This window comes from Choloepus didactylus, chromosome 16, assembly GCF_015220235.1.
Source record: "Choloepus didactylus isolate mChoDid1 chromosome 16, mChoDid1.pri, whole genome shotgun sequence".
Lineage (NCBI taxonomy): Eukaryota > Metazoa > Chordata > Mammalia > Pilosa > Megalonychidae > Choloepus > Choloepus didactylus.
In genome coordinates this window covers 45349732-45377508 of record NC_051322.1, presented here as the reverse complement: position 1 = coordinate 45377508, position 27777 = coordinate 45349732, and the positions used below count along the sequence as shown (strand labels likewise).

At 44.8% G+C, this 27777-nt stretch overlaps 1 protein-coding gene and 1 pseudogene across 4 annotated transcripts in view; one reads left to right on the top strand and one right to left on the bottom strand.

The window, feature by feature from the left end:
• Positions 1–26641, top strand: part of MAPRE2 (microtubule associated protein RP/EB family member 2) — a 174621-nt gene extending 147980 nt beyond the window's left edge. For all 4 annotated transcript variants that reach the window (XM_037805530.1, XM_037805531.1, XM_037805529.1 and 1 more), the window contains 3 exons: positions 12215–12354; positions 18382–18540; positions 25093–26641. In XM_037805530.1, coding sequence (XP_037661458.1) covers positions 12215–12354; positions 18382–18540; positions 25093–25167 — 374 coding nt within the window. In that variant the 3' untranslated portion in view covers positions 25168–26641. The remainder of the gene's footprint in view (positions 1–12214; positions 12355–18381; positions 18541–25092) is intronic.
• Positions 7177–7703, bottom strand: LOC119511107 (annotated as a pseudogene).
• Positions 26642–27777: the final 1136 nt, after the last annotated feature.

The following is a 27777-nucleotide window of genomic DNA, read 5'->3' as shown; positions in this document are numbered from 1 at the left end:
GTTTCTAAGAGGTAAACTTAGTGAGTGAAACCTTTATGGACTCTCAGATAGGGACCTACGTATTTCGGGACTTCTGTTGGTTAGGGCTTGGCCTACTGTGGCCATTCGGAATGTCTAGTTGGAGCTTGCATATGAGATAGGATAGCCTCTCGACTCTACTTGAAATCTCTTAGCCACTGTAACCTTATTTTGTTACCTTTCTTTTTCCCTTTTTGGTCAAGAAGGTATTTTCTATCCCTCAATTCCAGGGCCAGGCTCATTCCTGGGAGTCAAGTCCCACGTTGCCAGGGATATTCATTCCCCTGGAAGTCATGTCCCACATAAGGGGGAGGTTAATGAATTTGTTTGTACTTGGCTGTTTGTAAAGTGCTCTCCAGGCATCTCCTGGTGCTGTAGCTTAGAAAATAGATGGTGTACTATGTAGTAGCTCAGGAAGTATTTCTAAACGTGTTATTTCTTGAAACTCTAGCCCTTTTGGTGAAAATTTTGCTTGACTTCTCATTCATTCATTTAGTCTCTCAACAGATATTTGTTGAGGCATTGGAGGAGGTTCTGGAGATATGCAGTGAATCCTAACAAGACCCCTGCTTTCAAGGAACTTACCCTGCTGGGGAAGCCTGACTAGAGGCAGACAATAGCTGTACTCTCAGGGTGCATAGGAAGACCATCTAAGCTGGTCTTGTGTATTCTAGAAAGATTTCCTGGAAGAAGACTCATTAAGACTTACTGAGTGAGTACAAATTAACCAGGTAAAGGTTGTGGGGAAGAGCATCCCAGGCAGAAAGAACAGGATGTTGAAGTCAGGAGACAGTGGGCTGTGTTTGGTGAAGTGCATGTCCTCAATTATGAATGTTGAGACGTGAGAGGTAATCATTGCCCTTGTATAATGGATTAAGTGGTTAGTGGTCTGTTGCTGCCAAAAATTACTACAAACTTAGCAGCTTTAAACAACACCACCTGTATTATCTCACAGCTTCTGAAGTCTGGGCACAGCTTAGCTGGGTTCTCTGCTTTAGGGTCTCACCAGGGTGCAGTCCCAGGTGTCCTCTGGGGCTGTGGTCTCATCAGAAGCTCTAATGGGGAAAGGTCTACTTTCAGGCTCTCTCTGTTGACAGTTGCTTGCAGCTGCAGGACTGAGGCTTCAGTTTCTTGCTGGAAACTATTCTCAGTTCCTAATGGCCACCTGCAGTTCCTTGCCATATGGGCTTTCCCAGCATATTGCTTACTTCACAGCTGCTGACTTCTTCAAGGTCAGCAGGGGAGGAGTCTGCTAACAAGATGGCGTCATATATATAGTAACATAATCGTAAGTCAGACACCCATTAGCTTTGCCATATTCTCTTAGTTGGAAGCAGGTCACAGGTCCCACCCACACTCCAGGAGAGGGGTCTATTTGTCACAAGTTTACTCATTTTCATGGGGACACTTGCAGGCCATCAAAAGGCTTAGGCAGAAGTTTGCTCTGCCGTATAGAGAACACATTGTGGGGGCACAGTTATAGTCCAGAAGACTTGCTAAGAGGCTATTGCAGCAAACTGTGTGAAAGAGGACAGTAGCCCCAACAAACGTAGTGGCCCTGAGGATATAGACTTTAAGGAGGTACAGTCAACAAAATTTGATGATGAATTGGCTATGGGAAGTACAGGAAGAGGGGAAGCCAAGAATAAATGATATATATGTTTCTGGCTTGGCAGTTGGCTGGTGATAGCAGAGAACCCTGAAACAGGAGCCATTTGGGTAAGTGCAGGACAGTGGTAATTCAAATGAGGCTCTGTTTTTGGTTCTCACTTCCCTGAGCTCCCATGTGCTCTGTGGCCTCAGACCATGGCTCTGTGCAAGGGACTCTGAGGAAGACAGTGTTAACGTTGCACAGCAGACGTGCCACCATCAGGAAAACAGTCTCAAACCCTGGTCTTGTAAATCAACAAGGAATGGAATCTAAAGGACAGCACAGTCATCAGTGATTGAAGACTTATGTTCTCACCAAAGTGGCCTTTTTAGTTTATAATCTTTTTGCTTAAATGACTGCTGTATGCCAGAAGTGCAGTGACACCGTGATGTTGTTGTCATGGTAATGCCTGTGTGTCTTCTCAGTCTGCTGGCTCGGTTTCTCAGCTCTTTCAAACACCCCCTTTCAACCTCTGCCTTCCCTGTTGCAGTCAACAGGCAGGGGGGGCATCCCCCAACATCACTATTGGGGTGCAGATGTGTGTGGTTCTTATAGGGATGGCGGATCCTCGCCATTTCTGTTGCTCAGCCAACAATTTAAAAATAATGCGTTGAGCTAAGGTGGTGATCAGCTTTTGTACCTAATGTGTTTCAAAGCACACCTAAGTTTCTACCAAACTGTGAGAGGTGTGAAAAGTCAGAATTTTATCAAAAGAAATATATACCATGTTCCAGTACTCAATTTGAATGTTTAATGCTCAAGCCATTTCAAGATGAAGAACTCTTTTTTTCTCCCCTTATGAAAAATTCTCTGAAACCAGAATGACTCAAGCAGAGCCTGGAAAATACTGGAGAATCACATGATGGCTAAAAATAAGCACATCATCTCCAGCAGGGACAGTAACCAGGGCAGAAGTAAAGCGGTCCCTGAATGCTCCCTCTCGCTGGACGTGCTCGGTGGAGGCAGCCCTCTGGCTCCTCGCAGGGACAGGCTGTGGAATCCGGGTCGGGGAGGAGGGTCCTCGAGCTCTGCTCACGCTCAGCAGACCCCTGACCTATAGTGTGGCTCAGGCGTGCTCTCCTGGGGCCAAGCAGTTTATTGCCGAGCAGCAGATTGGGAGGGACTCAGACAGATTCTTATCCGTAGTCACTGCCTTTGATTCCTTTGGCAACCCCCCCCCACCTTTGAACCAACAGCAAATGCAATTATGTTACTGTTTACTTTGCAGTTGTCTACAAGTGAGAAATCAGCTATTGATCACAGTATGTCTTTTCATTGGCTAACATTGCAAAGTGTACCTGGTATCAAATAGCCAGAACCTTTGGCAACTGTCCTATAAGATACATAGTATAGCTTTCTAAACTATAGGGTTGCAAATGCTTTGCCAGAAACAGTCACTCACTACTTGTACCCAGAGGAATTTCTACATAGCCTCCTAAATGGTCTGCGTCAACCTTCCCCCCACCCCCACCCCGAGTCTGCTCTTGACACAGCAGACAGAGTGAGCCTTTTAAAACAGTCAAATTATGTCACTCCTCTGCTCAAAATCCCACAGTGGCTTCCCTTTTCCCTCAGAATGAGAGCCAATGCCTGGCAGTCCTATGTGACCTGCCTCCATTCGCTGTCCGGCCCTCTACCGCCCTGCTGTGCCCCCCAGCTCCCTCTGCTTTACCCACGCTGGCCTCACACTGAACAAGGGGCAGGGGGCCTTTGCACGCACTTTGGGCCTTTCCTCGGCCTGGAATGTTCTTCTGGCTACCCGTCTGGCTCACCTCCTCGCCTCACCCAACTCTGCTCACATCTCTCGTTCTCAACGAGGCGTTGGAGTAAGGGTTACTCTTCCAACTGGAATGTCTCTCATGGGATCTGGAAACTGTGACTGTGTATTGCTGAACAGATACCGGCTCCTGTGGGGAAGGAGGATTTTAAGCTGGACAAGTCCCTCGCCTCTGCATCTGAATGGACTCAGTCCGAGTGTGGCCCATGGAAGTTGTTTAAACTTGAGCAGACCCATGGAGGATACTCAGCCTTCCTGGAACCTCTTGTCTAAAATTGTCGCTCACCCTCTCCCAACTTGGCAGAGTTTACCCGTTCCCCGTTCTACCTTTCTTTTTACCATAGCATTTATTTTTTAGTTTGCTGCATCATTTACTAATGTTTTATGTTAATTGTTTATGTCCCATTCCCCCTGCTAGAACATAAACTCTGCAAGGACAGGTGTCTTTGTGTTCCATTCATAGTTTTATCCCAAGTGCCTTTTAACTTGCCAGACATGTACTAGGGATTCAACAAATGCTGGTTGCATGAATAAATGAATTAGGGTAATTTAAGGAGGAGCACAGAGACTTGAGCAAAAGCATCCTTATTCCCAAGATAAAGAGTGTATGGGATGGTGGGGCCTCTATCACGGAGCCCAGCAGTAGGTTAATAATTTTTTTAAAGGTTTTCTTTAAATGAAAATAGAGTCTTCTTTCTTTCCTTATAATTTCAGCAGTTTAGTTTTTATTTTGCTTGTGTCTACAGATGGGAAATCAGGGTGCTTTTTCATCATTAGCAGTTGAATTAGGTCTCATTTGCTGAGTAATAGTAATGTAAGCTAACATTTATTGAGCACATACTATGTGCCAGGCTCTTGCATTAGAGTGGTCTGTGTTTTATCTCATGTACTCTTCCCAGCTGTATGAAGTAGGTAGCACTAGTCCTGTTTTATACATGACAAAACAAAGGTGGCAGTAAAAGCTCCCCAACCAGCATGTGGCGGAGCCAGGACTCCTGGGAAGGCAGTCTGGCTCCAGAGCCCCCACTCTTCACCACTGCACCCTTCTGCCCTCTCCCCCTGGAGGCAAGAAGATGGCTGTCTGATTCCACACCACATATCCATTCCCACAAGAGGAGCCACCCCAAGCTGTTCAAAGAGGAACTGCCCACTCTTACGAGCTGACACACTGAAGTAGCAAAAGGGAAGAGCAGCCAAACTTTGCCACTGGCATTGGTAAGGACAGACACCAGAAGGACTGTGAACTACTAATTTCAAAATAAAAAGAACCAGCTTCTTAATGATCTCATGAACCAGGGCCTCACAGAGCCCTCTAAGTTCCCTTTGGGCTGAACTTTGGCCACAAAGATGCTTTATTTCCCCGTTTATTAGAGAAGTTGTGTGTGTACAGAACAAACATGTAATTCCCATACACCACTATATTAATATCTTGCATTGATGTGGAACATTTGTTACGATTGATGATAGGATATTTTTATAATGGTATTATTAGCTATAGTCCATGGTTTAACTGAGGGCTCACTGTTTGGGTAGTGTAGTTCCGTAGTTTTGGGGGGTTTTTTTTTGTTTGTTTTTTGTTATGTTTGTTTATTTGTTTTTTATTCTATCACCATATATACAATCTAACATTTCCTCTTTTAATCACATTCAGATATGTATTTCAGTGCTGTTAATTATGTTCATGATGTTGTGCTACCATCACCACCATCCATTACCAAAACGTTTCCATTATTCCAAATAGGAACCCTGAACATTTTAAGCCTTAACTTCCCATTCCCTATCCCCACCCTGTCCCCTGAATTCTAGATTCTGACTCTGAGACAGAGGTGCTTTTTTTTTGCCCTCAGAGCAAGCATAGCCACGGAATCTACAAAGCAGAAGTATCAAGCCATTTTTGAAGGGAAGGATTAGATCTATAAATACTAATTGTACTTGCAGTCATCAGAATCGTGTGGGAGCTTTCACTCATGTTGCAGTCTGATGGCTCTGGTGTAATTTTACTCACTTAGGAAACCCTCTTCCTGTAGGAATTTTCTTCTCACCACACCACCCTGTATTCTTTCTCCCAGTAGCAGCTCTTTTTTTTTTTTTTAACCGAGCCTATTATCTCAGTTACATAAAGTCTTATTTGCCATGGAAAATGGGATGAAGAAGTGATGTCAGACCCATCCATGAATTATTAATCAGTGCAGATTCAATGTATTTTCCTCCATGTTTCAGTTGTGCTCTGAATTTCTTCTTTTCAGCAAGTATGTTTTACTGCAATATACATTTATGCATCTTTTTGTTTTGTTTTGTTTTTCTTTTTTGATTTTGTGCATTTACCCATCTTTTTGAGGGACATTCAAATGTTCTGTAAATGTCTAAAGTATTTCTTTTGAATAATCATTAGTTTTTTTATATTAGAAGAGTTGTAGGTTTACAGAAAAATCATGCAGAAAATACAGAGTTCCCATATATTGTGCCTCACACACACAGTTTCCCCTATTATTAACACTTTGCATTAGTGTGGTACCTGTGTTACAGTTGATGAAAGAATATTGTCAAAATTGTACTATTTATTCCACAGTTTACATTAGAGCTCACTGTGTTGTACAGCCCTGTGTTTTTTAAATTTTTATTCTGGTAACATAATTCACCTAAAATTTCCCCTTTTTAGCCACATTAAAATGTACAATTCAGTGCTGTTAACTACACTCACAATGTTGTGCTACCACCACCACCACCATCCATTACCAAAACATTTCTATCACCCAAACAAATTCTGTCCCAATTAAGCATTAACTCTCTATAGGGTGTTTTAATGGAGTGACAGTGACTGTGGGGTAGGAATAGCCTCTCAAAGCAGGGAAGAAGTTGGAGATGACCAGAAGAGCATTGCTTCCTGTGAGTACATGTGTTTTTTAATGTTTCTGAGGTTCTTGTCACCAGTATTAATGTCATATTTTTAGCTCTTCTGTTTATGACTTTGGCAGAAGGAATATAGCAGATTATGTGAGAAGAATTTCTAAATTCCTCCAGAGTCCTGGCCATGAAGGATGAAGCCAAGTACAGTGCTTTTATTTGTTTCATCCTACTGAATTCCCTTGGTCTCATATGACCAAGACGTTGTAGCATTTTCCATAAACATTAAGCAAACTACTAATTATTGACTTTAGACACCGCGACAGTCTGGGTTTACTAAGACAGTGAATCAGTCCACTCTTTTTTTTCTTTTTCTTTTTACAACTATGGTTAAAATGTCTTAGAATCATATTTATACCCCAGATCCTAAAGGCATTAATTAAAATGAATCTTCTCAAAGACTAGCATTGTAAATCACATCCATATACAATGGATACAGTCAGAGAATTACAGGGACTTGTGCAGAATTTATGTCTGTTTTCCTCTGCTTCTGAAACACCTTTTTATTTTGAAAGGGAAAATTAGGAGGGAGAGAAAAGCTTGAGGGCAAAACAATCGCTTGTAAAACAGGACTACCACTAATTATGTTTTCAGGACATTGTCAAATGCAGCTTGAAAAAAAATTGAAATGTTTGATAGCTGCAAGAACAGATGTTTATCTGTATTATAGCCAAAGTGGCTGCAGTCTCTTTAAAGTCCATTATGTAAATGTTTCTACACGCCAGCATTCTTGAGCAAAGAGGCATGGGAAGGTACCGGAAGTGAAGTCATCAGCAGGATAGGGGGATTCTAGGAATCAGGAAGGCAGCCAGTGAGAACCCCAGCATTTTTTTTTTTTTTATGGTCAAAAACCTTATATTTAGAATTTGCCAGCTGGACTGTTTAGATGATCCCAATTTTGTTGGCAACATCCAAAGCATCATAGTCAGGAGCCAGTCGAACATATGCCGCCTTCTCTCCATTAGGCCTGATCAGGGTGTTGACCTTTGCCACGTCAATGTCATAGAGCTTCTTCACAGCCTATTTGATCTGGTGCTTGTTGGCCTTGACATCCACAATGAACACAAGTGTGTTGTTGTCTTTAGTCTTCTTCATGGCTGACTCAGTGGTCAGGGGGAACTTGATGATGGCATAGTGGTCAAGCTTGTTTCTCCTGGGGGCGCTCTTCCGAGGATATTTGGGCTGTCTTCTGAGACACAGAGTCTTGGGCCGCCGGAATGTAGGTGAAGTGCGGATCTTCTTTTTCTTGTGGCTGTGGACACCTTTCAGTACTGCCTTCTTGGCTTTCAAAGCCTTTGCTTTGGCTTTGGTTTTGGGAGGGGCAGGGGCTTCCTTCTTCGCTTTTGGCGCCATCTTCGTGAAAAGGGAGAACCCCAGCATTTAAAAGCAGGATTTGATACTATGAAGGACGTTATTGGGTCAGATCACAAAATTGGAATACAAGTGGTAGGTTACATAAAAATATTCTATCAATGTTAAATTTACTGAAGTTGATAACTGTACAGTTTTCAGATAACATCCTTATTATAGTGGCCCAGGTAAGTGGGAAAAGGATATCAGGCAGCCCCAGAAACTGGGTACATCTTAGAGTATGGTTATTTTGAAAAAAGACAGCAAGACGTAGGAAACAAAAACATTGTTCTTAACTATCTAAAGAGTATCCTGTACTTTAAAATACTATTATTTATTCCAAAAAAAATAATATTTGAGAGCATTAAATATAATACAAAGGTTTCATTTTCATTTTTATAAATTTAGAATATCTTTGTGTTAATCATCTGATAGATGTGAAGGGTAAATTACTTCTGTATCAAATTGCAGCTTGTGATGATATTAGAGTTCTTTTTACAGTCTTTTGAAAAAATAGTGTTTAGTTTCACCCTGAATTGTGTTTTTTTTTTTTAAAGCCCTAAACCTCTGAAGTTATTAGTATCTTTCCCACATCTTTCTGTTCTTTAATCTCTTCAAATATATTCCTTAGGAGGTGTTAAAGTACAATTAACTTGGGCTCACTTGTCATATACTCATTCATCAGACATTTATTTCCATTATCAATTTCTTTCCAAATAGCTTAATCAGAATTTCAAAAACCCTCTAATTTTAAATATCAAATGCCAATTTCTTAATTGATCTATTGTTAAATTTTTAAAATTTGGTTTCCATCCCGTTCCTTTCTTTTGTCAGCCCATCAGTGATTGCATGGTGGGGGGGGGCTGTAGTGTGCTTGAGAAGAGGGGAAGAGAGGGGGCTGGATCCCCCCTCCCGCCCTGCAGGAGAGGATGCCGGGTTTGTTTTCATTGCCTTCATTTTCTCGGCTGCAAAATGATCCGTAAGGTGTGCGCTGTACGTGGGTGTTGCCAGGGCAGGAGATGCCGGGTCCTCAGCTCAAAACCGAACTTGACAGAATCAGGGAAACAGACGCCGTTTTAAGGCTCTCTAGAGACTCTGAGGAACCCCAGCTTGGGAGTCAGACCCACACAAGCATATTTATGTTGGGCCCTGTCGGCAACGAGGGATGCAGGATGCGTCTCCTCGAGAAGAAAGGGCTTTCCCCGTGAGGCTGTGTGGTTGGACCAGGCAGCAGCAGCACCTGCTGCAGCTCCGCTCTCTGCGTGAGCCTCATGGAGTGTGTCTCCGAGGGCCCCGCACTTCCTCTGCCTCTGTGTCTTCTCCTTTCCCTACCAGCCAGCTTGGCGCTTTGGCTTGCCATGACCCCTTTGGCCCCTTTTGCTTCCCCTCCTGGGCATCCTTTCAGCTTCCCTTCCTTGTTTTTTGGTTGTCATTGTTGTTTTTTTAATTTAAATGAGACTGGGTGTGTTGGACTATAAGCACACAAGCTAGTCTGATGAGGTAGCTCACTTTCTGCAACAAGCCACATCGTTTCTGCTTATGGAGGACGGCCCGGGTGGGTGGGTGGCCATGTGCTCTCTAGGGAGGCTCTTTAGGAAGAGGGCAGAGACTTGGTACAAACCACCTTGCCCCTCCTTGCTCGGCATTCGCTGGCTGGCTTTACCCACTCTAGCTATTGTCCTGATTCTGTCTAGAAGAGACCTAAGTAATAATGGAAGGTGATCTTGAAAGGAAACCAAATAAGAGCTCTCCTTCCGGGACGCTGATGCTTTTTCCTTGGTTTCCTCAGTGAATTGCTGGCCCTTCCTGTCTGTGACTTCAAGGCGGGCATCAGCCTCTCAGGCTCTCCCTGACATCTTTGCCCTGGAGAGGTGCCTCTCCTAGGAGTTAACGAATTATAAAAACTTTTATTGAGTGGCTTCTCTGTGTCAGGCACTGTGATTGGCCCTGGGAAGATAAGACGGTGAACAAAACAGATGCAACGTCATGGAGTTCAAGGCTTGAGGGGGGATAGGCCTTAAAGAAATGACTATATTTACAGTCGGTTCGTGCTCTGAGGAAAGTGGGGTGCTGTGGCTTCCCAGGGGAAGTGACAGAGGCCTGGAGGACAGTGGACTTAGTTTCTCTTGGGGGGGACGGAGGGGCAGCAGGAAGGGGAGTGTCTCAGCTGAGGAAATACAGCCCAAATCCCACTATACAATCATGTAGACATGGAGTCCTGGCTTGCACACAAAAACATCAAGTGTGGCCGTGCACGGAGATTCTTAGATGGCTGTTGCCCATGAGACTGAGTGCCCGGAGATTAGGGACTACGTCTTAGTCCTCTTTTTATCCGCAGCACTTAGAGATCTCCGATTCATGGCACATAGAAGGCACTTGATAAATATGCATTTACCAAACAAATAAGAGGAGTTATGAGTAGTCTTTGAGCTGCTTTCTGTTAGACTTTCCTTATATTAAAATATGATATATTGTTAATAAAAAGGTCTGAAGTAACTTGACCTTTCGAAAGCTGCTTCCCCAGCGGGGCTGGTGGCTGCCCTCTGAGGACGGCCCTTTACCAGGTCAGCACTTCCCAGCCGTGCTTCCCCTGCCTCTTCTAAACAGTGTTCTCTTCACCTGGTGGATTGAACCTGGCCAGCTGGCGCAGGAGTAAGTGCTCCAGGAGTGTGTGCTACAGGCTTCCCCAGGGACAAAGGATCCCTCTAGCAGTGCCCTGTCCACCAAGGAAGCAAAACATCAGATCCCAAGAGTCCTCTGCATAAGTGAGGTTTCCAGATCACTACCCTTTGAACACTCAAGCTAACTTAAAGTATATTTGGCATTACATTTTTTTACTTTTTATTGTGGTAACTTATATAAAACTGAAATTAAAAATGTTGTTGTGCTTTATAACTGAGAGGCATATGTTTTAAAGGGCATGATGTTGTCAGTGCTTCTTGAGGGTGTGTGTGACTTGAATCTATAACTAATGACCCAGGCACCTGAAGACATACAAATAGGAGTTTTATAGCCTTCCTGTTTGCTACTTTGTAATTAGGATATTGGTTGGAACGTATTAACTACTGTCAGCCTACTTGCCTTTATAATCCCTTGCCTCTTTCTGATCTGTTGCTTCTAATAAACTGAAATTGGAAAGCATATTAAAAAGTTTTATTTACTTGTTCACGTATTTATTTCAACATTTTTTTTTCAATAATGGCCTAAATTCCTTAGTCCTCAATGTGCATAAGCTTCACAGCGTAGATTCTGTGGCATGTGTTTCAGCTGCAGAGAGGCCATTTCCTGGTCTGTTGCATGTTCTAGACAGGGAGATTACATTGTGAGGTCTTACTGAAATCAGTACTCTGTTGTTTTGTTTTTTAATGTATAATGCTGTTGGTGATGCAAAGTTGGATCACTTGGTTAAGATACTAACCCCTGGATCTCTCCATCGTAGAGGTGCATTTTTCCCATTATAATGAATAACTAAGCAGTGTATAGGGCAGTCCCTTCACACATGTGGAAGTCTTGTTACCCCGCAACCTCTCCTTTAATGTTTTAGCATCCATCAGTGATCCTTTCCTGAATAGATTATTAGTTACGGATGTTGCAAAATCGTGATTTTTCTAGTTCTGGCATTTCTTCCACATCTATTAGCTGGCAGTGTTCTGTAAAAAAAAAAAGCTTTGTATCCTCTGTGTGTGTGTGTCTGTCTGTCTGTCTGACTTAATATCATTATGGATGTATGGGGTTTTTTTTTAATTCAATGCATTACAATAAGTTTCAGCCATTATTCTTTTTGATATGGAAATTGTCCCAAATTTGGCTAGTTGGGAGCCCCTTCCAGCCAGGCCCTGTGTCCTAATGTGTCAAGGACATTAGTCCGTGAGCATGTCCTTGCTTTTTGATACAAAAGGGTGTCCCAGGCTCATCTATACTTCCCCGGCCCCAACCCTGGAAGCAGCCATTTCTCAAGAAGCATTTTAGTGCAGAAGAGCACTTAGAAACCAAGATTTCGGCACCAGGAGTGTTTATTGCTATTGAGATGTCATTGCTCCTAGGGTCTTTCAAAGGCTAAAGCTAGGAAATATATTTAAAAAGAAAAAACATGCATTTGTATTGAATATTTCTTCTAAAGTATTAATCTGTTATAAGGTCTTTTTTCTTGTTTGTTAGGAATTCCAATTATGGTAATGTTTCAAATTTATCTAAGAACCTTTTTTTCTTAAAAAAATTAAAAATCCCTTTATATCTGTTAGTCTTATCTTTCTGGAGGGAGATGGGACAAGTGTGTTAACCTCCTGTTAATTGAGGAAAAAAGCAGTGCTAAGAAAAGTTAAATAAGTTGCCTAAGACATCGCTGTCATTCAGTCCTGCGGCCTCCGTCTAAGTATATGTACTGCCTCTGTAACAGGAAGGATCACTGGGGTAACTCATATTTTTTAGTAAACTCCTGTTATATCGTATATTTGCTGTGTATTTTTAAAAGCATTTTTAATGTTGTCAATATTTATAATTCTCATTGCTTTCAGGTGCAGCCAGATCAAGTCCAGCATCTAAACCAGGATCCACACCTTCTCGTCCCTCATCAGCCAAAAGGGCTTCATCCAGCGGCTCAGCATCCAAATCTGATAAAGATTTAGAAACACAGGTCATACAGCTTAATGAACAGGTAATTCATCGTCCCTTGCCCTGTCTCTGGGACCAGCAGCCTGCGTAAGGGGTGAGGGATCAGACCCTGTAGGCCTGGAAGAAGAGGGGGAAAGAGTCAGTGGTTTCCAGCAAGTAAGAAAAGAAATTGTTCAGGAAGATAAAATCAGTGGTCTGTTAGGAATGCAAGATGATAGTCACAAACTTCAGAGCTGTACATTAAGACATAATGACAGATGACTCATCCCTGGGGAGATGCAGGCTGCCAGGCCAGCCTCCCCTTCCCTACACTTCTGTGACCATCGTGAGCTCGAGACTGGACCGTGGCCTGTCATGCCACTTCCGGCCTGTCTAGATTGTGTTAAAGACCACTCTGGAGTTAGTCTCCCTCCCTCGTCCCTCCCTCCTTTCTTCCTTTCCTTCCTCCTCCTCTCCTTTCTTTCACCATCTATTTGTTAAGCCTGTTCTATGTGCCAGACACTGGTTGATGTTAGTAGAATAATGGTAAGCAGCACAGACCCCTTCCCGTCCCTCTGAGAACTAACCAACAGCAATTGCACACGGTAGGCTGTTACATAAGTGAAAACAAAAACCTGACCCTCCCCACAATAGGGGAAGTTTGGTGCTGCGGGAGCACTGAACCCAATCAGGAGGATCAGAAAGGCTATAGTTGCCTTTTAATTAGAAGAGCTTTCCTTTTGGTCTAATATTCCTAATGATTACAGTAAACCTAACTCTAATGTCAGAATTTTCAAAAATAAAAACTGAGGTATGCTTTTTAACTAACAGTAGCTCATTTTGCCTAAGATTCTACACAGCTTAAAAATAGTAAAACAATTGGCAGAGCAGGGCCACTGCAGAAGCCACCAAGCCCCATCTTGTGCTGGGAGGAATCGTTAATCCTGGCTGCTCCCTCCACTTTGAGAAGAGTCTTTACTCCAAGTCCTCAGGCTCTTTCCCAGCCACTCACTAGGCCGTTCCAGGTGATTAACCTTATTCTTGATGAGCCAGCAAGAGTCTGGAAACACTTTCTGAGATAATTGTATACTTGCCACAAGAATGTATTTTAAAAGCAGGCAGTTGCTTAACTAGGGTGTTTCTTTACCATTCTGATCACATTAATGAAAAAGGTAAAACTTAAGTCATCCAATTGTATAAAAATGTAGCTTATGAGGGGTGACATTGGGATTGGGAAAGCCATAAGGACCACCCCTTTGTCTAGTTTATGGATGGATGAGTAGAAAAATAGGGGAAGGAAACAAACAAACAAACAGACAAAGGTACCCAGTGTTCTTTTTTACTTTAATTGCTCTTTTTCACTTTAATTACTATTCTTGTTATTTTTGTGTGTGTGCTAATGAAGGTGTCAGGGATTGATTTAGGTGATGAATGTACAACTATGTAATGGTACTGTGAGCAATCGAATGTACGATTTGTTTTGTATGACTGCATGGTATGTGCATATAGCTCAATTAAAAAAAGAGAAAAAAGAAGAAAAAAAAAAACCTTAAGTCATCTAGTGGGTAGAACTTTGATTTAGAAACTGTTGCATGATCTAATTACCTGCTGATTCTCAATTTGAGCCCCTCTCGAGTTTGCAGTAATGAGTCCATTTCAGAGACAGGGCAGTGAGGACCCTGCATGAGCCTCAGGCCACAGGCAGAAGACTCCAAGCAAATCAGAGTAGACAGAGAATCGGGCAGTGGGTCTCCTTAGGAACTCAGATTCTTTTGATGTCTCTATTATGCCGTGTTTCCTTATGACTCTTCTCCTCCCTTTCTCTCTGGCTTCCCCCTCTACCACACCCCAATTCCCAACCCTCCAACCTAAATCATAACCACATGGGAACCTCAAGGTCTTCATGTCCCTCTGTCCCTTGCAGTCGAAGCAGCTAGCCCCACTTCCTCTCCTTTGGAGCCAGCCCTACTTTCTGAGAAGATAGTTTTGATTTTCTTGAAATCTTTGGATCACTAGACTGGTGAGGGAAAAACAGAGGACTGACAAGGAAAGGGGTGAGAGCGACCCCTTCTACCTGGAGACTCTGATCTCCAGTTAGCTCTCCGAATCATACCCAGAGCCTCAAACATCCCCAGGGGACTGGATCATTAAAATGCCTTGGCCAAACCATCCTACCCTGTAAAATGCCACTCCAGAGAGGACAGAGTCAGAAAAGAGAGAGGGGCGTTCCAGTGCTCTTCCTTCTTGTTGTGATCATTTCATCATTACTTTGAAAAGGCCTCGCAGCTCCTTGCTGCCCCTGATGCCTTCATGTCAAGTAAGGGTGTGCCTGTCCGCTTCTCGGTCCTCAGAGGGAGGGTCTTATCCTGAGTTGTGACTCGTTCATGCAGCAAATGTTTACTGAGCACTTTCCTCCATTTCTTTGGTTATCCATTATTACTCCCTCCATTTTCCATCGGTGAAGTCTGCAAGGATGCCTCTGAAGCCACTGGGCAACCACAGAGACATCACTACGCTTCAGCTGAGAACACTGGGACAAGGAGAGGTGGGCAAAAGGCCCAGCATAAAGAGTGAATTACAGTAGTAATAGAGAAAGTGGCACGTGCCATAAACTTTAAGAATTTTCATTTACTTGGCCTCATGCCTTTATTCAAGCAATTTCCCATGATATATTATAAATCTACCACAGTTCCAGATAGTGCCAATGATAGAAATGAATCAAAAGGCATAGGAGAGAAAATACATAAATAGGATTATTAGGGACTGTTTCTGGACAATGGGTTAGCGCACAGGTCATGGCGTGGAGTCACTGCTCTGCCCGAGGCCACTGGTGGGACGGGGGTGGGTGTTGGCGAGCCCAGGAGGAGACTGTGGCTCATGGCCTGGACTGCAGGGCCTGGCAGGACAGGAGTGTGTGGACATACCAAGAGGAGCAGGGAGAACTGTGAGAATTCTCATCCCTTCCCCTTGACCATCTCCAGTATCTCCTCAGGCGCTTAGGCTTCTGCCATGACGTGTAAGGGATTAGGGAGGCATTGGTCTTGGTGAGTGGGACTAGGAAAATGGAATTTTGTTTGCCGATCGATCTGTCATCATATAAGTTAGCTACTATTGGCTTTTACTAGGGAATGTTTATAGCTGAGCATCTATTACCGTCTGCATCTGGAATACCAAAATCCTCCACAGGTTTTCCATTTCTACAAAAGTCTCAGCTGTTTTCTCGTTGTGCCATCCAAAGCACTCTTGGAAGGCAGACATGCTGGTTCTCCTGGGTCACCTGTGTCCAGTAGACACCCCTTGCCTGGTAGAGGGAGGCTCAGAAGGGGCAGCACACCATAAACTGCCACAGATCGCCTGCTAACACCAGCACAAGATTGAGGTGGATTCTGTGGCCACACCCAGCAAGGTTGGATGGCATTAAAGCAGGAAAGGATTTCTAGAATAAAGGGAGTTTTCTTTTTCCTGGAATTTAGGATGCTACCTTCCATTTGTACAAATGTCAAGCTATAGTATTAGCAGAAGTAAGAGTTAAAACTTTGCAAACTGGCCTCCCACTGCTTTGCGAGAGTTCTTCTGAGGAGATAGTTTTGATTTTCTTGAAATCTTTGGATCACTAGACTGGTGAGGGAAAAACAGAGGACTAACAAGGAAAGGGGTGAGAGTGACCCCTTCTACCTGGAGACTCTTCACAAACCAAAGAGAGGAGAGACAGCAGTGATGTTTCTTTCAGAGAATTTTCCATTCACTGGCAGACCCCGGTTAGGCTGAGATGGGAAAACTGATCGCTTTCTGAAAGTCATTTCTGGTGTCATTATGTGGCATAACATCCCTTACCAAGAGACTTTTCTGATCATACCAGTGTAAACGCTTTTTCTCACCCTACACCTAGAACACTAAGAGTTTAACTAACTCCTCCAGGAGATGCTGGAGAATATCTCTCTTGCAAGCCTATTGAAACCCCATTAAATTAGACTATGACCATTTCTAATAGTTGCCACACAGCACACATCTCTAGATTCTGTTAATCCAGCAATGTGGATTAACAGCAATGTGCAACAGAATTAGTTAACTAATTAACAGCTCTGTGTCAAATATTGGGGACACAGCAGTGAGCAGAACAGACAGAATCTCTGCCCTCATGGAGTCCGTTTATTATTGAGGGAAAATAATAAACAAATATAAATATAAAAGTTGGGTGATAAGTGCTATGAAGAAAAATAAGCAGTGTATAAATACTCCCTTGGAAAAGTCCATCAGTTGTGTAATACACACAAATATATACATATACACACACGCACACACACACACATATATATGCATAGACACATGCTGAAAAGTTCCTAGGAAACTCACTGTTGAAATAAATCAACCTCACTCTGTAAATGAATTGGTCATGTAAATAATGGAAGTCAGTGTTACCCTATCAGTTTAATGTGGCCTTGAAAATAAATATCTGACTATGAGAAGCCATTTGGAATTCTGCCCACAAGAAATCAGTTGCAAAACTCTTTCTGCTGTTTTTGAAAGAGGATTTGGCTTTTGCTTGTGGGGAAAATCTCTGAAGACGTTTGCTTCCGAGGAGATATTTATGGAGGACCTGAGTAGAAAAGTCAGGGCACGCGGAGGGGAGCGGGAGCAGGAATTAGTTGAAGGGGTTATGCAGTCATGTAACATTCTTTTACTTTGCTGCTGCTATGTGCCAACCTCCCTCTGCTCTCAAGTCGTTACTGTCAAGAGGGAGGGAGACACATGTAAATGCAGAAATGACAACACACAAATGAAAACTGCTGTCATGGTGTTGGGAGGAGTGCTGTGGGCGTGTAGATGTGGGAGCCGCCACGTGAGGACGCCAGTGGGGTTCACCTAAGGCCAAATCCCCAAGCCTTATAGGATGGGTTAAGGGATTTGCCAGGTGAGCCAGAAGGGGATGGGCTCAGTGTGTGCTCAGTATATGTTTGAATGATCTGTAATTCCAGACAGATAAATAGCCTAGAATTATTAGAAAGAAAAAGAAAGAAGAACATTTTGCCTTCCAAGTGTAATTTTTGGAAATTCTGTTAGGAATGATTATTAAAATACTGAAAAAGAGAGTTCATCTAAAGAGAACCATGAAAGACTTTATTTATCTCCTAGGGAATATTCTCTGCATCAGTATAAATACACAGAGGGTCAAAAACTTGGGGCATGGGGGAGGCAGTTCTCTGAGACCGTAATGGGGCAGCAGTGTAGACCTGTGTGTAACTGCCCGTGGGAGCGAGGCAGCCCGAGACCGAACCCAGTCCACTCACACCCCTTCACAGTTTCCCCAGCCCCCGGCTGCCGCTCTGCTGGGGTGTGCCTCAGCCGTTCTTGCCTCCTTCCCTTCCCCTGCACTATCTCTGTCACCTCTGTAAGAAGCTACACAGCCATGGAAGGTCCTTGAACCTGCCCCAAGGGGAGAAAAAGGAACAGGGACCTTGTTGGTGAGGCAGTGGCGCCTCTATATCCTCCCAGCCTTGCAGTGACACACCCAGAGCCAGAACCAGAGATGGTAAGACAGGTCTGCTCAGCCAGGCTTCCATTCTCACCATTTTCCTGGTTTTACCAAGACCCAATTTCTCAGTAGGGAGTATTTGTCTGGTTTGGGTCAATGTCACTTGTGAAGGGGTCTAGAACGAAGGGTGGCTCTTAATGCAAGTGATTCGAGGAAAGGAGGCTCCTCAGAACACATCTCCAGTAACCACAGTGACAGCCTTGCTCTTTTACATCTCCCTCCTTCCTTTTCCTCATCTCCCCTCCCTGCAGATTCCAAACAAGTTAGGCCTGTGTTAACAGGAGAGAAAGCTCATGGCAGAGTGTGGGTGGAACCATGTCAGGTGGAGTAATCTCTCTGCAGTGGTTAATAAACATGCAGGTCGGATGGGAGTGACTGCTGTGTGATTGCAGCTGGACATTTCATCCCAGGCGCAGGCACCAAACGGCCGCTCTGTCGTTCCTCCCACAGACTTGGGCCTCACAGACACAAGTTTTGGGGCTCCATCCATAGGCTTAGTGTGGCACTTATCTCATACTATATTTGGGGGTTTCTTTCCCCCACCCTCCTTCCTTGCAGGTACATTCATTAAAACTTGCCCTTGAAGGCGTGGAAAAGGAAAGGGATTTCTACTTCGGGAAGTTGAGGGAGATCGAGCTACTCTGCCAAGAACACGGGCAAGAAAATGACGACCTCGTGCAGCGACTAATGGAAGTTCTCTATGCTTCAGAAGAACACGTAAGTGGCGTGGGCCTTGACTTCTATGTCCTGGTTAGAGTGCAGTGGACGGACATGCCTCAGGACTGTCCTGGGGCCTCAGAAAGAATTAAAACTCAGCCAGGGCGTTTGATATTCTGAAAGGAATAAAATCATTATCCTCATGACCCTTTGACCATGCCCATGGAACCTGCACTTGTGACTTAGTCTGGTAAGAGATGGGAAGATATAAGAAGGGGAATCTTTGAGAAAAATTGGCTTATACAGCCAAGTCCCCAGCGGTTTTCAGCTGTCTGAGCAAACGAGGATTCTTTATTCCTCATGAAAGATCACAGTGTGGTTAAAGGGGAAGATAATCCAGATGCTTTCCCTATCCCCATGATTCCCATAACTGTCTTTATTTCATGGGTAGTTGTCTTGGTTACTCCTTGCCATTACAGAACAGAATAGGGGGACAGATGTTTGTTAAAGATGCTTTTAGATGGTCACCTTTGTGGGAAGGACCTGCCCCCAGGGTTGTCTCATGGGTGAAGGAGACCCCAAATGTGGCTCAGTCTTGATGATAAAAAGCAGATGTGAGGGGCAGGAAGGAACAGAGCACAGACAAGAAGCAGGGAGTGGGAAGGGCAGAATAAATGGCAAAGACCGAGGTAAGTCAGTCAAGTCTGCCTGCACGAGGAGAGACCCTGGCAGCCAGTGGCAGGAGTCGGGGCCAGTGGAGCGTGACCCTCCGCCGAGATGCACTGTGGGAGGGGAGAGACGAGGTTGGGACGTCAGGCTTCTTCCTGTGCCAGGTTGAGGCTGGTGGAGGGTTTGGTTCTGTTTAGCCAGAAAGTCTGGGATACTCTGAGGGCTCTGTGGCCGAGTCGCCTGGGTGTTAGTGTTAACACAGAATGGAGCAAACTCCCAGGAAGTTTACTTTATGTCTTGTTCTGGCTGAATACCAGGAAACTAAATATTTACTCCATTTATGACTTTTGAAATTCCCTAAACTATAAGAAACTGTGTCTGGGATTTGGGGACTCTACCACTTTTTACATTTTTCCCAGATATATAGATATATATACATACATATTTTTTTTAACTTCTTTCTTGATTATCAGCTCTGCATGTATATTTTGAAGTCCTGAGAATGCACGTGGCTGGGTCCCAGAGGCAGTGATGGCTTCACTAGGGTTTCCAGTATTTTCAGATCTGATGTAAGAAACAGTAGGTTGATTTGTAATGTATCTGCAGCCACCAGAAGTGGCACATACATAAAGTTATGTGTGTAAAAAGTGCTGTGTGTCTAGATGAATTACCGTTATTCTCTTCAAGAGCTTGTATGAGGATAAATCGGATGAGGTGTCTGGAGCTCTGTGACTTGAGTGGATGGTGCAGCTGCCTGTCCTTGATGACAGCTGCCGTTGGGAGTGAGGCCGGCCTGCAGCCTGGATCTGCTTCCCGGCCCTGCACTTCCAGCAGAAGGGAACGCCTTCCAATTCAAACCTGGAGCCAGATCTTGTCCCCTGGAGGCATCCTTGGGGGATCAAAAGACTTATGTCAGTATAGATGTACTCAGACACAGAGTTGCAGTAAAATATATCCTGGAACTAGAAAAATTAAGCCAACCACTCAGTTTGAAAATCTTGCTCTGGTAACCCACAGATGTAGTTTGTGTGAAGTCCATTTTCTCTTAGAGATTCCAATTGCCTGGTTACTGCCTCTAAGTAACTCTCTTCTTGGATACTCCTTAGCATACACTTAAATGTTGAAGCACACGGACTCTCTCTCTTCTCCCTACAACGCCTCAGGAGCCCTGAGAGTTGACGTGGGCCACTGCAATTCCTGTTGGCAGGGCCTGCCTCAGGCAAGAGCTCTTGGCTCCTCAGTGTGATTCTAGGGGAGGGATCTGCCTAGATAATCTCAATTTCTGTTCTGCTTTTCATACACCCCCCACCTCATATCCTTCCACACACATCCCAACATGCTGCAGTCTGGATTTAGCCATTCTTGCAGTGTGCAGGCAATTAACATGCAAACGCCCCAGAGAGCAGTAATACTTTAAAACATCATCAGTCGTTAAGGCTGAATAATGGATTCAGCAGATCCTTCCATCAAATGCTTGGGGTGGGGATGGGGGTTACTGTACCAAGGGCTTTGTGTATATTAATTATTAGGTAAATACTGTTGTCACCCCATTTTACAGATGAGGAAAACTAAGGCAGTACAGTGGTTAAATAACTTTCCCAAGTAAGTAGGTAGCATAATTTGCATTTGAACTCTGGTCTCTGAATCCCAAGTTCATGCTCTCCCATCTCCAAGCTTGAGCCACCTTTTAAATGGAGATCATGCCAGTAGCAAAGCTAAAATGCTCTGAGCATTCAGCATGCGCTAGATAATACCTTCATGTTCTTTGTGCATTATCTCATTTGCTACCCTAACCACATCCTTAGGAGGTGAGAGCACTCCAGGTTACAGATAAAATTACTTGCCCAACAACCCAGCATCAATAAGCTCTAGCACTAGAATTTGAACCCAGATTTATCTGACTCAGAGCCCAAGGATTATGTCACCTTGGTCTGCTCTGGAAACTTCCATCAGGTTTCTACAACATTGTAGGGAGAAGAGAGAGAGTCCGTGTGCATCAGCATTTAAGTGTATGCTAAGGAGTATCCAAGAAGAGAGTTACTTAGAGGCAGTAACCAGGCAATTGGAATCTCTAAGAGAAAATGGACTTCACACAAACTACATCTGTGGGTTACCAGAGCAAGATTTCAAACTGAGTGGTTGGCTTAATTTTTCTAGTTCCAGGATATATTTTACTGCAACTCTGTGTCTGAGTACATCTATACTGATATAAGTCTTTTGATCCAAAATATGCCAGGTGTCCTTGTTTAAAATGCAGCAAGATGCATTTTTTTAAACCTTGGTTTCTATATAGAAAGAAGAAGAGTGTCTGCCATCTGCCATGTGCCTGGACTCCGTGCTGGAGCTTCCCATACACGGCACCCACTGCATTTCCTACAGGGGTGGAAGCAAGGGGCTCAGCAGCAGCCAGCCTGCTCTGCTTTCTGCTTCCCCACCCAGAGGTGCAGGGAGTTATTATCCTAGACACCGTAGGCCTTCCAGCATTTGCCTTTCTCCCTAAGGATAAAGAATCGTTTTTCCATGGTAGCATTCTGGAAGCACAGCCAGCTTCTACCACTGGGGGAGTGAGTCTTTACAAAGAAAGCCTCTTGCCCCCCTTCCCCTGTGTCTCATGGTCTGGGAAAGTATCACAACATCTGCTTGGTGGTTGCTACACCACTGCACCCACCGCCAAGCTCTCGGAAGCCCCTGGGCCCCAAGGTTCTTGACCTAGAACCTGTGTCCTGTGTTCAGGTCATCCCCACACTCCAGTGCTCCAGTGTGGTTTGCAGCCACGTGAGTGCACGGTGTGCCTGGTGTCTGGAAGAAATGCCCAGACTTTTTTTCATGCTGCCTTTGGTGTGACTTTGAGGACAGACAGCAGAGATGCCTGGTTGTCTTGCCTTTCCCTGAGCCTCCTGGAGATTGGAGAGGTGCTGAAGTAACGCAGGGCTGGTAACTGAAGAACTGAAGGTTGGGTTCTAGTACCCACTCTTCTTGTAAACAGAGATGAACGCCTCATTTACATTTCAGGTGGAGGCATTTGCTGGAGGGGCTCTCTTCTCCCTAAGTCTTTATTTGGTGATAGCTGGTCTCTGATTCTTGTAGTCAGATAGTCATAGGATATCATATGTTTGGAAGATGAGGAAATCCAAATGGGGAATTTGAGTAGTAGAGGCAGTTCAGTTCCCCGTTGTATATACCTGATGGGAGTTTGCAGAGCAGACCACCAGCCAGCTGTCCAGTGCCTTTCTTTTTCATTCCCATTACAGGTAACTTGGGGCCTTAAGTGACTGGACTTAGTCATGAGGGAGCTGCTCCCCTCGTTCTGTTCAGCTGAAGTGCACCTGATTATAGACAGTTGCTCTTTCCCGAGGCACCATCGTGGAAGCTACTGCTCAGATGACCTAAGATTTTCCTCCTCCCTCAGCCACTACTTGTTGGATACAGCCCTTGTTCCTGTCACTGGGTATATAGAAAGGAGACAGGGATACCGCAGACTAGAATGTGTCAGGTTCTGATAAGTGTGATAATAGAGACATAAATAAACTTGTGGGGGAGCACAGAGAGACAGCCTGGAGGGACGAGCGAAGATTTCCCAGAGAAGACGACATCTGCGTTGAGTGTTGAAGGATGGCCAGGAATTTCGGCAATTATCGAGCTAAGACAGGAAGGGTATGTTTGAGGCTGAGGAAACAGCAAGAACAAAGCAGAGAGGAAAGAGGAGGGAACCCCAGCTGGCCTGGGTGGAGGAGATGACGTGATGGAGTGCCCCTCAGTCTAGAAAGGAGGGAGCCGCTGGAGCTTCTTCAGGACCCCGCCTCCTTCCTTTGTCTCCTTTTTCCTCCCCTAGTAGCTGAGAGCCTTCTTCAATATTGTCTTCCTAGTTGTTTCTCTTTCTAGTGATTATAAGAAGAAGGAATTATACCTGTGAGAGTTCACTCCCAGCTAAACATTTAGACAGATGTAATGGGTTAATGTACAATATTTGAATTAAGTAAGTAGATGGCATGCAGGGCATTGGGGCCAATTTGGCATAGGTTTTGCCTGGCCTCCTACTTACATGTGTCTTTAGGTTTTTGTTTTTGTATGGGGCATGAGCAAAAGAGAGGAGGGGTTTTTTGTTTTGTTTTGTTTTGTTTTGTTTTGTTTTGTTTCTGTGAGCCTGCAATAGCACTGTGTGGGCTAAGAGCTTGCAGTTGTGATACTTGTAGCATATCCTCCTTGGAATTACAGATGCAGTCTGCCAGACTTTCAGACTGCCTTACCCTGTGCATTAGCAATCCTTTAGTTATTAGGGACGTTTCTTCTCTAAAACCAGTATTTCCCAACAAGAGTGGCCTGGGGCCTGCAGTTCCAGGAGATGCATTACATCACTGGTGATGTTTGGCGGACGGGGTGTCCGCCCATGTGCGTGGAGAGCTGCCCCTGGCCAGCTGGAGAGCACAGAGCACTGAACAAGGTCATGGAACCCACCCCCATGCTGAATACGTATGGAAAGGAGCAGGGGCCTCCTTGCTTGTGTTCTTGATCCCTCAGATTTTTACCAGCTCAACAATTCCTTGAACCTGGGTCTCTCAACTTCTAGTCCTGGGTTAACTCCATTATCCCACAGTTAACTTTCAGTTGTGACGTGAGCAAATGAGATTTTCTGTAAAATGTAAACATACTCATTCTGAGATCTTCCCTCAAGCAGCCCAATGTGCACAAACACAATCAGGTAAGAAAAGTATGCTCCAGACCAGCTGAAGTTTGAGTGTTACAATATGGAAGTCACCACTCTAGTGTTGAGTTAGGATGATGAATAAAACAACAGCCCTGACCCTGAGAGGCTTGGAGCCTCCCTGGAGAGGCAGACGCATGGGAAACCCACAGGGCCACCGTGTCACCTAACAGTCACTCCTCTTTCTAAGCTTCTCTCAACAGAGAAACTTATACAGCGGAGCGACTAATCCAGGGGCAGCGACAGTGGGAGAGGCTTCGGGGAGGAGGGGCATTTTCATCTAGAGGAGCATGTGACGGGACAGACAGCTGGGAGTTCTCCATCCACAATTCCTGATGGACTCCCAGCAGCATTCTAACGTACTCCTTTTCCCTAGACAAGAGGAGAGTGCTCACTGAGGGAGACCAGTGACTTTTTCCTAGTGCCTGTCCCTTGTGAAAGCTCCTGACTGGATCTCAAAAGCATTTTGCCACCATTGGGGAGAGAGGGAGCCAGCAGTTATCTGCTAGTGGATTAGCCCCTTCCCCTCTATTTGGGTAATAAGGTGTTAATTGTTCTTTGTGATGTCAGAACAGTAAAAAAATTTGTGGGTATAGCTGACTATAGTTGACATTCCCCAGAGTTGGTGGTGGAGCTCACTGGGTTAGGCAAATGAAGAAATTTGACATGTGGAGCCAAGCAAAGGAACACCTCCCCGATCTGGTTCATAGTCAGGAAACAGCAAACAAAAAAAGAAGGGTAGGGGGGCCTCCTAAAAAGAGGTTCAAAGGCCTTGAGTGAAGCTCATGAACTTCCTGTCGGGAGAGACCCCCTCCTCAGGGCAGCCCTCAACCTCGGTCAATAGCCAGCCCTTCTTTCACCCACTCTAACCACCTCGCTTATCTGGCATCTGTAAGAAAGCGGCTGCCGACACACCGTAGTGGCCTGGGCACACAGCTCTTTTCTCACAGCAGGTTAATTCATATTTATCATGGTGACCTCGAGGCACTTGTGTTTGGTAGAAGGTAAAAAGTATGCAATGTGTTTTATGAGGGTTCCCCCCTCCCAAAAAAAAAAGTCTGGTGCTTCAAGCCTGATGACTGTGCTATCTAGAATGGTTCATTCTGAGAATGACAGCTGGGGCGTCCCCGTGTGAACTGGCCATGGGAGCTGGGCCCACGCCTGGTGCTCCCCGCGGCCTTGAGACACCTGGCCGGGCAGCAGTAAATTGTTTCAGCTGAAACCTCTCCCCCACCCCGCAGGAGGGCCCCACAGAAGATGCGGAGGCCGAGGAGCAGGTCCACGAGCAGCAGCCCCAGCCGCAGGAGGAATACTGAACCGCCACGGCAGCTCTTGACACTTCCATTTTGTGTGGGAACTTTTCTTCTGGAGAATTGGAACATGTGTGGCCTCAAGCTCAACAGAAATCATTTGTTTCCAGTCTGCCGTTAACGTCATCAACGTACCGTTGCACACGCCAACCACAGCGCTCGGTTCCCATCTACTTTGCCAAGACAGCGTCAGCGGGCAGCATAGGGGGCGTCTTCCTGCAAGATCATAGGGTCACGCACCTTCAGCTTCACCACTTGGCTGCTTGAGACTGGTTCTGTTCTCTCCTTCATTTCTTTCCAGAACAGCTCTCCCCACCCCACCACTGCCATCCCCTTTTGCTCTTGGTGTGAAACAATGGTCATTTGATATATGGTATTTATATTGGCATTTTTCAACCCAGTGTCACTAGATATCACACACATTTGTGGTGCTTTGATGTTTGCAAGTCTAACCCTTGGACATGAATTCGGTCAAATAATGAATTGGAACAAAGGGAAACAGACACTTGATCCGAAAGCCATACAGTGATTTGTTTCATGGGGAAGAACATAGGGTCAGTTTTTCCCTCTCAAAACTAAAGGGAAAAAATGGATTCAGAACAAGGACTTCCGGGCCCAGCAGTGTTCATACATCCGCATGTTAGACAACCACACGGTATGTTGTTAGTTCTGAAAGACATTCACTGAAGGAAGACACCATCTCAGCTTCGCCCTCTCACCACTTGCCCCTGCCGTCCCCTTCCCCTCCCCACCCCAGGTTCTCATGCTCTTTTCTTTCTCAGGGTCCTCTTTGGTGGGCAGCCACTCTCCCCAGATGCTGTCATCACTTACTGCAGTCCGAAGGGGGTTTGGGTGGGTTCAGGTTTCCTGGCTTGGTCCCCCCTCTCCCTCTTTGTGTGGGTTTCAGCCCAAACCCTGTCATTCACATGAGGGGCATCCTGCTAAAGGGTAACTTAAGGGCATGCAGCCCTGAGTTTCAGGGTTCTGCATCACGCCACACACTTTCTGGAAGGCTGGAAGTGAATACCTTATTAGGAGCATAATTCCAAGGGAGAATCAAGGTTCTACCGTCTGATGTATGACATGGGAATGACAGCACAGAGAAATCTGTGGCTCCCAGTACCTTCTGGAATAAGGAATTTCCCCTCTTTAATATAAGGGCCCTTCTTGTCATTGACCTTTACCAAACAGTGGCAATTATAAATATAGGAAACATTAATGAATTAAAAGCATTCCTTATTTTTTTAGCTAAGATTTGCACATCTTCTTAGTCTCTTTCAAAATCTTTGCCTCTTTTTCTCCTCCTTTGACAGATGGTATCCCTTCCTGGATCATTCATTTCACTTGGTTTCTAACTTTAAATTTACTTTCACTTGTTATTTGACTTAGCAGGTGCAACAAAAACAAGAAACAAGTGTGCCCTCCCCACTTTCCGCTTAACTGAAAAGCTAAAATAAATTTCCGAATTGTGTATCCTAAAGCTTTGAGATTTCTTTATTAATGGATCAAAGACTAATTCTAAATTCTAGCATTGAAACTTGCCACCAAAAGAAGTCTTCTCAAAATAAATCTTTTGCAGCAAAGAGGTATTTATTGAGTTACAAGTGAAAAAGGTGGCTTGTGTTTTTGAGGTTATCACAACACGCTGTGCAGAATTGGTGGTTGGTTCTCCTTTCTTCTCTCTCGTGCTTCCTCTGCACAACAGCTACAAGTCCTTTCGCTAAGGCTAGAAAGTTTGGCTCCCAGCAGTGACATCCTCCCACACCTGGCTGCAGGTAGTGGTCGTGCTCTAGGCAGCGTCAGGTTTACTGGTCTGTTGCCCTCCTGAGCCTGTTGCACTCACTGATTTTCCTTTTTTAAAATATTTCTTGTGAAGAGGCACAATAAATAATTTCATACAGCTGAGACTTTCATGGTTCCGGGCAGTTCCTTGCCTGCCCTGGACAGCTCAGTAATGCCCAGGGCTGCTTGGATCATTAACCAAAACTCATCTTTCTCATGTGGATGCACATGAACCCCTAGCAGGGAGTCAGCATCTTGCCTTCTCCAGAACCCACTCTATCCTGTATAATTTGTATAAGCCTCACCCATGAGGCACACTGGAACTGCTCCATTCCTCCCCAACTCCCCTCAGCTTCTCAGCTGTAAACATACTGACCAGACACCTTCTCCTGCAAAGAGAGTTTCCCCAGTCATCATACTTTCTATTCTCCTTCCCAAAGTTTGGGGCAGATTACCCACTGATTTTGAGAAAAGCTATACATTCCTTTCTGTCCCCCTCTGAAACATTCTCTGTGGCACTGCATCCCAGGTGACATCATTGACACTTTGGGGAATTTAAGAGCTGAATTTCTGCATCAGCCCCTTTCTGCTGTACCCTAGCCTCTGTGCAGACCGCCACTCCCTTTCCACGGCCCCTCCTTTCTTGCTGCTGACAGCCCCATCATCTTTCTGTCACCTCGGCATTCAGGGCCTCCTTCCCAGGCTCGTGGTGTGCACCTCTCACCTCCCTCCCAGGAAGCCAGATGGCACCCTTGGTCCTCCCCTCACCTGAGCATTGCTTACAGCACTTCCACTGCACTCTCAGATGGGAAGTGATTGAAGCAGGGGACAAAG